The 13,320-nt window shown below is 39.6% G+C and overlaps 1 protein-coding gene across 2 annotated transcripts in view; it reads left to right on the top strand.

Moving 5' to 3' along the window:
- The window catches only part of PMS1 (PMS1 homolog 1, mismatch repair system component), an 86,478-nt gene that overhangs the window by 20,883 nt on the left and 52,275 nt on the right, over positions 1-13,320 (top strand). For both annotated transcript variants that reach the window (XM_040971854.1, XM_040971855.1), the window contains one exon: positions 5,451-5,553. In XM_040971854.1, the coding sequence (XP_040827788.1) occupies positions 5,451-5,553 (103 nt within the window). The remainder of the gene's footprint in view (positions 1-5,450; positions 5,554-13,320) is intronic.

The raw sequence follows: 13,320 nt of genomic DNA on the forward strand, positions 1-13,320 counted from the left end.
TTCCAGGGTCTATTGGCTGACCAGATGTGCTTTAGTGCATCGACAGACCAAGACACTGGCTATAAAGCTTGGCTAGGAGAGCAGTCCATCGTGTTCTCTTTTCTCTTTTCCATCCTCTGACAAGACAGTTCCCTGCTGGCCTAGGTGAACTGGCCGTCATATGCTCCTTGTGCATTTGAGCACACTGTCACTGCATAGGCAGGCATCAGCAACTGAGGAGACCCCATTCCACCAATACCTGTATTTCACGGTTGGAGCATATTGTGATCTATGTCTGGGGTTTGTGTCCAGTGATCTAATTGGGTAGTCTCTCAACCCCATCTCTCACAACCTCATAGGCGCTGGAAGCAAGGCCAGCTAATCCTGCCACAGACCTGATCTTCATGCACACCAGCAGGTGCTGCAGCCTTGTGGGAGGAAACCCCTAATAACCCCCACCAGGCCCACCCCTGTACCCTGGTTTTTGCATGTGCTGGAATGTGCTGCAGCCTAGCCCAGTCCCTCCAACATCCCATCTAGCTCTTACAGGTGCTGCGCTCAGCACAGATGCTGATGGGTTCTGCCACCTTGAGCAGCCTGACCCACTCCCAGCCCTGGCTCTCATGTTCACCAGTAGTTGCTACAACCCAGCAGGTAAGTGCCCACAGTTCCTCTACCAGGCCAGCTTCCAGTCCCTGATGTTGCACCTGCCAGGCGATACTGCAGTTTAGCTTGACATGACTTACACACAATTCTGGCACCTTCCAGCAAGTGCTATGGCCTAACCCAGCTTTCCTGTATGCATTCAGATTTTCATGCACACCATTGGGTATAGCAGCCTAACCCAATCTTGTCCTACCCTAGACCCAACCCATGTATAAGCTGATGGGTGCTGCAGCCCTAACTGGATGGCCCGTCCCCAGTCCCAGCTCTCACACTCACCAGTGAAAGCAGCAGCCCAGCAGGGGAATTCCTGGAGATCCCCTACCAGGCCCATTCTCAGCCTCTGGACTTGTGTGCCAGCAGGTGTAGAGTCCCATTCCGGGATGGCCCACCCCTAGTCTCAGCATTCACCAGCAGATGCTATAACCTAGTTCAACCCAGCACACCCCTACTCCCAGTTCTCGCTGGCAGGTATAGCAGCCCAGTCCATTCTGGCCCAAGTCCAGCCTTCATGTGAACAGGTGGGTGTTGCAGTCCAACTTAGCCTGGCCTGCACTACATCTTGGCTGTAGCTCACTATGTTCTGTGGATTGACCCAGTTTGACCTGCCCCTCACACCTGGCTCACACAAGGTACTACATTGAAGCCTAGCCTGGCTTGTCCCCAACTCTGTCTCTCATGCTAACCAGTTTAGCAGAATTCTCCAACTTCCCCTACCAGGCTCACTCAAGCAGTGGTTCTCATATGTTTCAACAGGCACTGCTGCCCAGACTGAGAAAGCTGGCTCCCAGTCCTGGCACTCAGGGGTGGGTACCATATCCTCACCCGACTGGCCCACAACTATTCTGACTTTCGCTGATGGGTGCAATAGCCTAGCCTCATGATCTGCCCTCATTCCCTTTGCATGCTCCAGTGGGTGATGCAGCTTGGCCCCGACTGGCATATTCCTCGTAGCCCTGACTCCTGTGAGTGTCAGGAGTTCCAGGGTCCAGCCTGCCTCACCCCCTCATCATCCCCAGCTCTAGTACAAACTGGTGGTTGCTGTAGTCCTACATAGATGAGCCGCAAGTCCCCTACAGACTCTACCCCCAGATTTGGTTCTCTCGCATTCTGCATTTGCAGGCAGGTAATTTGGCTTAGCTCAGCCTGGCATGCCCTCCCAGCCCCAGCTTTTGCCATGTGCTAGTGAGCAGTGAGTGGTGCTACTTAGCCTAGCCCAGTTTCCTCACATGGGCTGGTGCCTTGGCCTAACCCAAACATACCTTTTGGCTTTCCTTACCTAAACCACATGAGCTCAGCTCACTCAGCTACTTGGAAGTGCAGTGGCCTACTCTGTAGAAGCCCCTAGAAGTCATTCTTCCCCTGTCAGACATGTCCTCAGCCACTCATACTACAACATGTTTCCAGACCACCTTCCTCAGGTCAATGTGCAGCTCCCCAGCCTGGGGCTAGAGGGGTGTCCCATCCCAGCCTGGTGTTTTCCACCTTCCCCATATATCTTTTTTTTTTTTTTTAATAGACTAGTTAACTATGCTGGCACACTGGTAGAATTATCACAAATTTGGCATTAATCAGGTCCAGAATGCTCATCAGGTATTAGCTGCTTTTTCACCAGCTTTGTAACACTTGTCCAGTACAAGGAAACCTAGGTAGTTGCATGGTTTTTTTTTGTTTGTTGGCTCACATTACTTTGAGCCTCCATGGTTTAGAGGAAATGGGAAGGCAGATCATCCTTTTATAAAGGATGTGGAAGTTGGAAATCCCTTATTTGTGGTCCTACTTGCTATGAAAGGTAAGGAAAGCCCCTAGCATCATAGTGGTGATTAAGTCAGGAAAATGATTCTTGACTCCATTCCCAGTATAGGTTGCCTCTTCTTGTTTAATAGTCATTGTAGCAGAGCTTTGGGTAGAATAGGCATGCAAGTTTTGGAAGCAGTTTAAATATACTGCTTCCTAAATTGAGCTTCTTCACAGGTGCTAGAACTCTGTTGAAAGGTGAAAATCCAGGGCTAAGCTCTTTGTGTTGCTGGTCTCCCCATGGCAAGCTGTCTGGGTGTACTTCTGAATCCAAAGTATGCAGCCTATGTAAGTATACAGCTCTGCACAGGAAGGCAGACATACACATAGAAAGTTCAGTCCGTCGGCAGAAGTGCATATTTCATCTGAATTGTGAAACAGATTTCTGGTTTTTCAAAACTATATTTTTGGTGCCATAAAACCATGTGAAATCCCAGAAAACCAATAGGCTTTGCTTTAATCGTAACAAGTGAATTTTTGTTAAGATTTTTTTCCTGAATTATCAAGCAATATCTTACATTTTTAGTTTACTTATTGTCTGAAAATTAAAGAAAAGCTGTCATTATCTAAAATGTAAGTCCATTTTTGTAATTAAAATTTTATAACACTAGACTTTCTTGAAATCTAGTTGTTCAGTCAGTTTTTCATAATTGATAACCTCTAAGGCTTTTTAAATTTCTGCTTTTGAAATGCGAGTTTCTTTGTTTTCTCCCTTGATACTCAGTGTGACAATTCCTCAAGGTTTGCCTGCCATATGAATCAGCAGTTGCAGTTGGTCATATCCAGGGTTCTCTTGATGATGGAGTTACTGCAGGTTCACATGCCGGCCACTGCACTGCTGACACATTGAACCTATGCCTGCTCCAAAAAAAGGTTTCCTACATACCACACAGGGTCATATGGTGAAATGAATTCTTGAAATACAATTCCTTCCTCTGTGGAACACATTGCATTTCATGAATTTGGGAACCATTTAGCCTTGATTCAGAAAGCATTTCCTCAGAAAATGTTCACAACATCTTACAAACTGTAATTTTTTTTAATATGTTGATAAATAGTGTGTTCTTTTTAGGATTTTAGCAGAAATACTATTCTGGGCACTAAAATTCTGTTTCGGTTTTTAGCACTTTGATTTATTTCTTTAGGCTGCAGGCTTTTTTTTTTTTTTGCCACACACTAATATTTTTTAAAGAACAAGATAATATCTTACAAAATGCTTTGAAGTCATTAAAGCAAAAATGCTGTGTAACCTTGTAAAGCATTAGCATTATCTTATCATGCTCCCTTAAAGATGTTGGTGTGATCATTTATTCAGGAGCTTCTGGAAGCCATTAGCAGAGTTAGCACTGGAACTCAGAGTTCCAGAACCACCTTTGCTGAGTCACCTTGACTTTATAGCAGGTGTCTGTCTCTTTGGATTACCTTGGCTTCCAGTAGTAGTGCTTGGATACATATTGATGTGCTTTTAACAGTCATGGAGTAATTCAACAGAGAAATCTATTTCTCTCCTTTTTGAACAGATTTTACTAAAGGAAGTAACTTTGGACATATAGGAATTGTGATTAGGAAAGATTTTTTTTTTTTAAACCAGGAGGTTTAAGCAGCTGAGTCTTTGCCACCTGCATGTAAAACCTGACTGAGTTCACTACTTTCAGCTTTCTCCTGGCCCAGGCCTGGTCACTGTAGGTTTCTGAGGAGTGAACCAGCAGAGAGAAGGCCCCTGTTTTCTCTCTTTACCTTGCAAATGAAAGATTATTTATCAGTAAAACTTAAAATGCTTCAGTTTTCCAATCATGGAAAGTAGAAAAATTGCGTAAGAGTGGACAAAAGTTTACAGCTGTTTGGGATACATGTCATTTTGGAAACATCTCAGAAGTAGTAGCTTGACAGTGCCACCTAGAAGACTTTACAGATTTATAGAGAAAAATCTGATAGACTGTACTAAATAGTGTAAGCTAGAGAAGCCATATTGGTGGAGGGTACAGTGGGAGGCAGGTTGTGGTATTGCTTGCCCAGAACCCACACTTTCCACAGAGCCCACGTGGTGTGGAATGAATCAGCTTGGTTAGAAGAGGATGTCCAGGAATGTAGATCCAGGAATGTAGACGCAGTGCACTCAGGCTGCCAGCAGAGGAGCCGGATCTTCCTGGTTTTGAAATTAGGTAGATTTCTAGGAGGGTATCTGAGTCTGCTGATGGCAAGGATGATCAGAAAGATTCCTTCCAGTTTTAGGTCATTTGCTCACAACCATGTGAGGAGGCTCCCCTCACCAGACTTCCTTGCTTTTCTAGTCAGCATCCCCACTTCCCATCTTTGTGTTTTTTTGATAAGGATAACACTTGACTCCTGATAAACTATCCTGCTCTTCTCCTGAGTGTGATAAATAGGATGCCAAGGGTGAGGGTAGCTCAAAAGAGCACAGACATTCTTAAGCATGCATCTCTTAGATGAAAATCTGGGGGAATATTTTCATGCTGAATTTCCATTTCCTCTCAACTTACACTTACATGTTTTAATGTTTTCTAATTAGTGAAAATTTTACCCTTAAATAATGAAATTAAACCTTGGGTTTAACAAAGTTTATAAATATCTATGTATATAATTTAAAATTTCTTGTGTTTTTTCAACTATAATCTCAAAATACAAGAAGTACGGTTTACATAGAATTTAAAGGATGACGAGATGATTACGAAAGTCTAGTTTACTAACCATCAAGTTTACAGAAATAGTCCTAAAAAATAAGTTTCTCTGCATAGTTTGTCTCTCCATCTCTCTCTGTAACTTTGCCTTTCAAGTGGAATAAATATTTTTTAAAAAATTAGAGAATAAGCTGGTGCAATGCTTATTAGTATAAACCTAAGGAATATTAAAAGGAAAGTAATCTTGAGAATGTATTAAGCAAAATGTTTTCAGTAAATGCATTGTATTCACTATTTCAAATGTAATTTGGTAATGCACCCATTGTAATATCTAAAATGATAACTTATTAGAAATTTTTTTTAAACTTCCAGGTTTCAATTACAACAAGGACAGCTGCTGACAATTTTAGCACTCAGTATGTTTTAGATAGCAGTGGCCACATAATTTCTCAAAAACCTTCACATCTTGGTCAAGGTAAAAAACAAATTTTGTGTCTTTGCCTTTTCTGTGTTGTTTCACAAAAATGTTTTCTTGGAAGTAAATGTATCGCTTTGGGCTTGGGCTTGGTCCAGGCTACTCTAAGCAGTGGACCTTGCCTCTAGCCATCAGCCTCTTCACATGCTTAGGGTTGTCGTCCAGAAGAGCTCCCCACAAGAGACAGGACAGCTCCGTGATTACCCACTCTTCCATAAAATGTCTCTTCTTATGGGATGGCCATTGTCTTCTTTCTCTACAGGGCATAATATATTATTCAAACACCTAAAAGAGCATTGATTTAGTAAAAATGGTAAAACAATCATATCATCAAGATCATATGATCAGATCCTTTAAGATACATTTGTTTCAGCACTTAGCAACTCATTGCCAATTTCTTTCTATCTAATACCATCACCTATTTCTCCTTTTCTGTTATTTTGAAGTAAATGGATACATTAAATTAATGTTTCTTTATTGCTTTATAATTCATTTTGTTACATTTTAAAGATTTATTTTTATTATTTTTTTATTGGAAAGGCGAATATACAGAGAGGAGAGACAGAGAGGAAGACCTTCCGTCCGATGATTCACTCCCCAAGTGAGCGCAACGGGCCGATACTATGCTGATCCGAAGCCAGGAGCCTCTTCTGGGTCTCCCACGTGGGTGCAGGTTCCCAAAGCTTTGGGCCGTCCTCGACTGCTTTCCCAGGCCACAGGCAGGGAGCTGGAAGGGAAGCGGGGCTGCCGGGATTAGAACCGGCGCCCATATGGGATCCCGGGCGTGCAAGGCGAGGACCTTTAACCACTTGTGCCACTGCGCCGGGCCCCTATTTTGTTACATTTTAATTGGTGCATTCTAGGTTCCCCTGGAAAGTATTATTAAAGAAAAAATTCCTTAGGCATGGTTTTCACACATTTCATCTTTTTCATACTACTAATCTCTAGTAATAGGATGATTAAAGAGCCTATTGAAAGCTTGATGGCCTCTTTAGAGTCATATTCAAAAGAATTATTAATTTATGTTGTGAATTTATAATTGATTTTGTGGTTCCCATTATAATTTATCGAACAACTGCATTTTTTTTACTGTTGCATCTTCCTTAAATTATTAGACTTATGTTTTTGAAGAAAATAACTTCTGTCTTGTTGGAATTTATTTTCTTATAATGCTAAGACCAAATTTTCTCACTTTTTCTTACTTTATAAATCTTCAGCTTAGGTACTGGTTGTTTTTGCCCTTTAGAAAGTAATATTTTCATGTTCATACTGGGAAAAGTGGAAATTCCTAAGGAAATACATTAATTTTTTCTCATTTATTTGACTAATGATATGGAACTTAGGTCTAATAATGTTATTACTCAATGTGAAGAAATAAATATAGTACATGTTTGAATTAAAATAATATAATATTTTATGTATGTAAGGTTAGATCAAAGAGAAGGCATTTTTAAAAAAAGATACTTTTCCAACATTGTTGTGAATGCATCTTAGAAGTTCAGATTAGGAAACCATTAGGAGGTGTATGAATAGCTGTCTAGTCTAGTACTTTGAAGTAATTCAGTCACCTTATAAAACTTGAACGTTTTTATTTTTATCTTAGTAGTAACCGGTCTAGTCTGGATGGCCAGTGTTTCTGTACCACTCATGCTTCTTGTGCTTTTCTGTATTCATCTCCATGGGAACTGTGAAACAGCAATCCTTCAGTGGGAATGCACCTGATCTTTTGCTGGCTGATTTTTCTGCCCCTGCTGACCTTAAACTTGTACCTTGAATTCGAGAGACCAGGTGTACATATTACGCATTTTGATAGTCAGTAAAGGAACTTGACTTTCTTCAGTATTATCATTTTATATTTACAGACAGCATACTTGGAAGGTCAGTAGTTGCCTTTCATAACTCTTTTTTTTTTTCCCACGTAATTACCATTGATTGGTTAGAAAAACCAAAAAGATCAAACTTATTTTAAGCATATTTATGGGGACAAACTCATGTTATCAAAGTGCACAAATGCTTTCAAAAATCTTTTACATTTATTTGGCCTTGGTGCTGATAGGTTTTGAGTGATTGAGTCATAGACTCACATTTCACCAGCTGTCATTCAGCTTCCATTTAAATATTTTCTGTGTAAGATAAAACTACAGTTCAACTATCCTAATTTATACCTGTGCTTTTGCTGTTCTTATAGATTACTTTCTGCTGTGGTGTGAACATCATGCTTAGCATTTACTTTTCAAATCCTACGATGGGACAGTAGCTGTAGATAGCACCATTACAGCTGAAAAACAACTTAAAAAAAGTCATATTTAGATGTCATTACTCTTTCAAAAATATTTTTTAAATGCTTAAAATTGTCTTCCTGAGAATTCCAGCTCTGGTTCCTTGTTTGTAGGTGTTTGTTCTATAGATTAATTCTCCCTAATTTTGCTGTGTGTGTTTAACAGCATATCATTTTGAATTGGTTTTACCTTATGATTCACTTCTACTTTACGTTTTTGCTAAAAACTAATAAGAAATATAAAAATGTCCCCAACCTAGAAATTCTTTTTTCAGGAGTGCTGACCAAATTATGTTTTAGTTACAACTTTTTTTGTCATCACTTCTGTTCCTTTACCCTCGATAATCAGAAGTAAGCTTCTAAATTGATGTACCCTCCTGGAATACTGTTTTAACACCCCTTAGTTCTTCTGCCTGAGGAATTTCTCAGAAATCAAAACTAGTATATGTTTTTCATTTTTTGTACTTTTATCAGGCTATTTTCTTTCCCTGTCCTGTTACTAGAGTAGAGCATCATGTTCCTTGTAAGTTCCTGCTATGTGTGATTTTATATATCGTAAAAGATCTTTTCATTGCAATTTAAGAATGGAACTTTCATTCAGAAATTTAGGAAAACTTTCAGATATATTAAAACATAACTTTCATGTTAGGAGCATAAAAAAGTACCTTTAAATGGCAGAGCAGGGTCAGGTAAAAAAAAACAGAGCATATTATAGAAAGATATTTAATTCTGGTATCTGTGGAGTGTGCTGAAGTTACAGAGCTGAGCAGATCTCTTCATTTAGGATCTTACAAGTGATTGCTTTCACTAAGTTATTCATACATGATAATTCTGATTAGTAGTTCCCAGTTTACTCTAAGAAGGTAAGTTTAGATGCTAAAATAATACTATTCCATTTAAGTGTATCATGTTTTTTTGATAAATTATATACATTTAAATTAACAGTTTTTTTTTGCTTTCATGAAGACATCTCTGTTTTGCCGTGTTGATTTCTGCTTTCCTTCCCTCAATTCACAGCAACAAATAGATGGCATTGTCATGTAGAAACTTGAGACTCACAGGGAACAAAGACAAATAAAAAGATATTAAAATGCAGCGTCAAACTGCCTAGAGAGAACTTATCAAGTATTTCAGAAAAGATGCTTTGCTTCTAGATAGTAAGGAAGGAAGTGTGGAACCATAAACTTTTTAGCAAGAGAGGAAAGGCATATAATTTTCAAAAGATCATTGCTCTTTTTGTGTAGCAATTAAGAAAAAAAAACCATATTTTTAAAAATTTGTGTGTTTTTTAAAAAGACATTGAAAATCTGTGTCACTGGGAGGAACAGCTGAATTTTGTTTCTTTAAGTACTGACTTGCTTGATAGGCAGCAGCAAAATCTTCCATCTGTCCGTTCACTCTCCAAATGTCTATAGCAATCAGGGCTTTCACCAGGCCAGAAATGCAGTCCAGGCTTCCCGTAGGGATGATAGAGACCCACTTACCTGAGTCACCACTGCCGCTACCTAGGGTGAGCAAGAAGCTAGAGTCAGGAACACAACATGGACTCTAACCCAGGCTCTGCAGTAGGGAATGCAGATAGCTCAAACTGGCTAGGTCAACCGCATGCCTCTCTATTTGAACTTTTAATAGCCCCATGTGGGCTGACATAACAGGTTGTAATATGGGATCCTCAAACACAGTGCTAGTTTGCCCTTCACACTGAATCTCATAAGGACTTGTGCTGAATAAGCGGTGATGAAGAGGGGTGGGACTGAGTTGAAGACAGAAAACTCTTAAAGCCTTGCTTGAGAAAGAGAGCTGAGTCCATATTCAAGACATCTGAAACCAGAGGTGAACTAGAACTAAATAAAGGGGTGGCTTAGCTGCAACTCAGAGAAGTTCCCAACTAGATCGGAGAGATTTTCTTCCTAGTTAACAGGAAACAGAGCACTTGGTGGAGAGGAAGGAGTATATATTTATTGTTTTCCATGTCTCTATATGTATATAAAGTCTGGCAAATTAAAAAATTTTGGGAGGAAGGAAAAATAGGATCTATTACGAGGAGAAAAACTGCATCTAACTACAGATGACCTGGCATTTAATCTTGAAAGTTTTAACTTTTAGGTTAATAATTTAGAAGAAAACATACAATAAGGAGATAGAGAATTAGAGTAAAGAGATAGAAACTATTAAAGAATCAAATAACAATTTTAGAATTCAAGAAATTAAAATGATAGGCATCTTACTGGCTCCTAAATGCCTAGATCTCATATAGGGTACCAAAGTTTGGGCACTAAGAATTTAGGTTTGGACCCAACCAAATATTAGTGTGCATTTGGAAGGCAGCATTTGGGTCCCTGTTAACCACATGGAAGACATGGATGGGCTTCTGGCTTCCTGGATTCAGCCTTACTGTAGTGCTCAGTTTTGCAGGTTTTGGGGTGTAATTCAATGGGACAAGATCTCTGATGTCATTTTCCCTCTCCATTTTCCTCTCTTTCTGTCTTCCAAATAAAATAAATACATTAAAAATATATTGTATCTGAAGTAATGGAATGGGCTTAAAAACAGACATAGCAGAAGAAATGATTTGTGAACTTGAAGTCATGTTTGTGGAAATTATGTGAACTGAAGAATGGAAAAAAATAGATTTGAAAAAAGAATGAGAAAAAAGAGGGCATGGCGCATTGGCTCAGTTGGTTTATCCTCCCTCTTCAAGCGTCAGGATCTCATTTGGGTGCTGGTTCGTGTCCTGGTTGCTCCTCTTCCTAGCCAGGTCCCTGCCTGGCCTGGGAAAGCAGGGGAGGATGACCCTTGATACCCTGCAGCAGCATGTGAGCATGAAGAAGCTCCTGGCTTCAGATTGACTCAGCTCAGCTAATGTGGGCACTTGGTGCGTGAACTAGTGGATATCTGTCTCTCCTTCTCTCTGTAAGTGTGCCTTTACAATAAAAGTAAATAAATCTTTAAAAGAAAGAAAAAGAATAGAGCATTAGAGGTACATGGAAAAGCATTAAACAGCTTAACGTTCATGTGACTAGAGCCAATACAAAATATCTGAAGAGAAAGTGAGAAATTTCCAAATTTCTAAAAGACATCAAAGGCACAGATCTAAAGTATTCTGTGAATCTGAAGTAAATACAAACAGAAGCACACGCGAGCACCTGAGCAAACTGCTGAAAAGAGAGAGAATACTAAAGCTGCTGGAGGGAGAAATATACTCAGGGGTACAGTTGTGAAAGTGACCAGTGGCATCCTCAGAAACATAAAAGCCCAGAGAAATGGAATGACATCCTCTGTGTATTTTTACAGATTGAAAAATGTGTCAGCCCAGAATTCTATAGCCACTGAAAATATCCTAAAATAAAGCTAGTGTTGAGCCTTCCAGTTCTTTTACATTAAAGTACATAAGTTAGAATCCTTGCTTTGGGAGAAGCATTGTGATGGGGTCAAGCAGTTGAGCCCCTGCCTTCACATGGGAGATCCAGATTGTGTGTGGTCCTGGTTCTTGGCCTCTTCTTGGTCCAATTGAGGCCTAATGCAGAGACTTGGGGGATAACCCAGTGGATGAGAGAGTGGTGTTCTCTTGTGTTTTTCCATAATTTGTTTCTCCCTGACTTGCTCAATTACTCTCTCTCTCTCTCTCTTTCCCTACTCTGTCTGTTAAATTAAAATTTTTTAAAGATTTATTTTTATTGTAATGGAAGATTTACAGAGAAAAGGAGAGACAGAGAGAAAGGTCTTCCTTTTGCCAGTCCATTCTCTAAATGGCTGCAGTGTTCAGAGCTGAGCCAGTCTGAAGCCAGGAGGCAGGGGTTTCCATCTGATCTCCCACACAGGTGCAGAATCCCAAGGCTGTGGGCCAGATTCTTTGTTTTCCCAGGCCCTAGACAGGGAGCTGGATGGGAAGTGGAGCAGCCAAGACACAAACTGGCTCCTGCATGGGATCCCAGCACTTAGAAGTGGAGGATTGGCCAATTGGAGTCATCGTGCTGGCCCCTCAAATAAAATTCTTAAGTGAGAACAAAAGAGAGAAAATTGCCATGCAAGTGACAATGTTACTGTTGACATACACCACTGAAAACACTAAGGAAAGGAAGATTATTCTAGATGGAACAGAGAGAAAAGCATTTGGTAAAGTCAGATATACAGAAAAAAATTAAGACTGAATTATTTTAAAATTATTTTACAAAAAGAAAATAATGCAATGTGGAATTGATAATATATGGAAGTAAATGCATTGCAAAAATTCTTTGGAAATTGAAAGAATGGATGTAATTATAATCAGTATAAATTTGTAACTTAAGGAAGTATATTATAATCTCATGGAGTAACCACAAAAAGTAATGCAGTGAAATACAACTAAAAAGGCATCAAAGTAAATGAAATGGAATACTAAGGATGATGTAGTGAAAATTGGTGGGAAGATTTGAGGGTATTGGAAGCAGAATAGCTTAGAAAAGGGAGCTTGGGCATTAGACTATGAAAGCTGTTTTATGAACGTTAAGGAGTTTATACTGTACTTTGCAGGTGACAGTGAGTCACAGAAACTTTGCTGTTTACAAAACTGACTGGTAGGACACTGTGACTTCCTCCATAAATTATGTCTTACTGCACAAGGTGTTACCTTGAACTAATATTTGAGAAGAGAAGGGCCTTAACTCAGATTTGAGAGAGATTTTGGGGATAGACTAGATGGGCCTGGATTATTTACGCAGTATTGGCAGCAAAACGTAGAGGGAAGAGTCAGTTAAATATGAGGTACCTGCCTTTGGAGACTGTTGTATGTCAATGTTGAAAAGTTAGGTGTGTTAAACACAAGGAGGAAGGCAAGTTCAGCTCTCTGTGTGGGTTAACCTGAGATGGCCTTGGGATGTTTGGGTGGTGGTATTATGTGATCATCTGTAACTTACAGAGTGCTGTGTGTCTTAGCTAATTAGTTCTCAGGAGTACGTTTTGTCACATTTTTGTCATCTGGAAACACTGCAGATTATAATTAAGAGTATTTTTTGAGCAGGTATTGTTGAATGTTCTTATAGAACTTGTGCAATTTATCTTGATTGAAGGAATAGCTAATTTTATGTTTTATTGCAAAATAAATGCTTTATGAGACTTAAGGGTAGATAGGCACAAGCAGATGAAACTTAAAAATTATAGATATTGCTATCATATGGAAAACATTGACACTGAAAATACTGGATTAAATTGCAATACCCTTGGGATAGGTAAAAAGCAGCTCTGAAAGCATTAGGAGGCTGGTGTGACTAATGCATGTTTGCACACGACCGTTGTTAATGCATTAATCAAATTTAATTGATGGTGTTTTTAATTTATTTTTTTGGAGATTAATAAAAGTATGGTGCTGCTTTTTTAATTAAAATATTTTGGAATATAGAGAAGAACTGAAGCTTTGGAATGCAGGAACTATCTAAGGAGAACTGAGTGAGATGAGTAAGAGGCACAAGAGTTAGTTGTCTGAGTAGGTTGTACTCTGAATTCTGGTTTGC

This window comes from Ochotona curzoniae, unplaced genomic scaffold (genome assembly GCF_017591425.1).
Source record: "Ochotona curzoniae isolate NIBS_2020 unplaced genomic scaffold, NIBS_Ocur_1.0 contig_2210, whole genome shotgun sequence".
NCBI lineage: Eukaryota > Metazoa > Chordata > Mammalia > Lagomorpha > Ochotonidae > Ochotona > Ochotona curzoniae.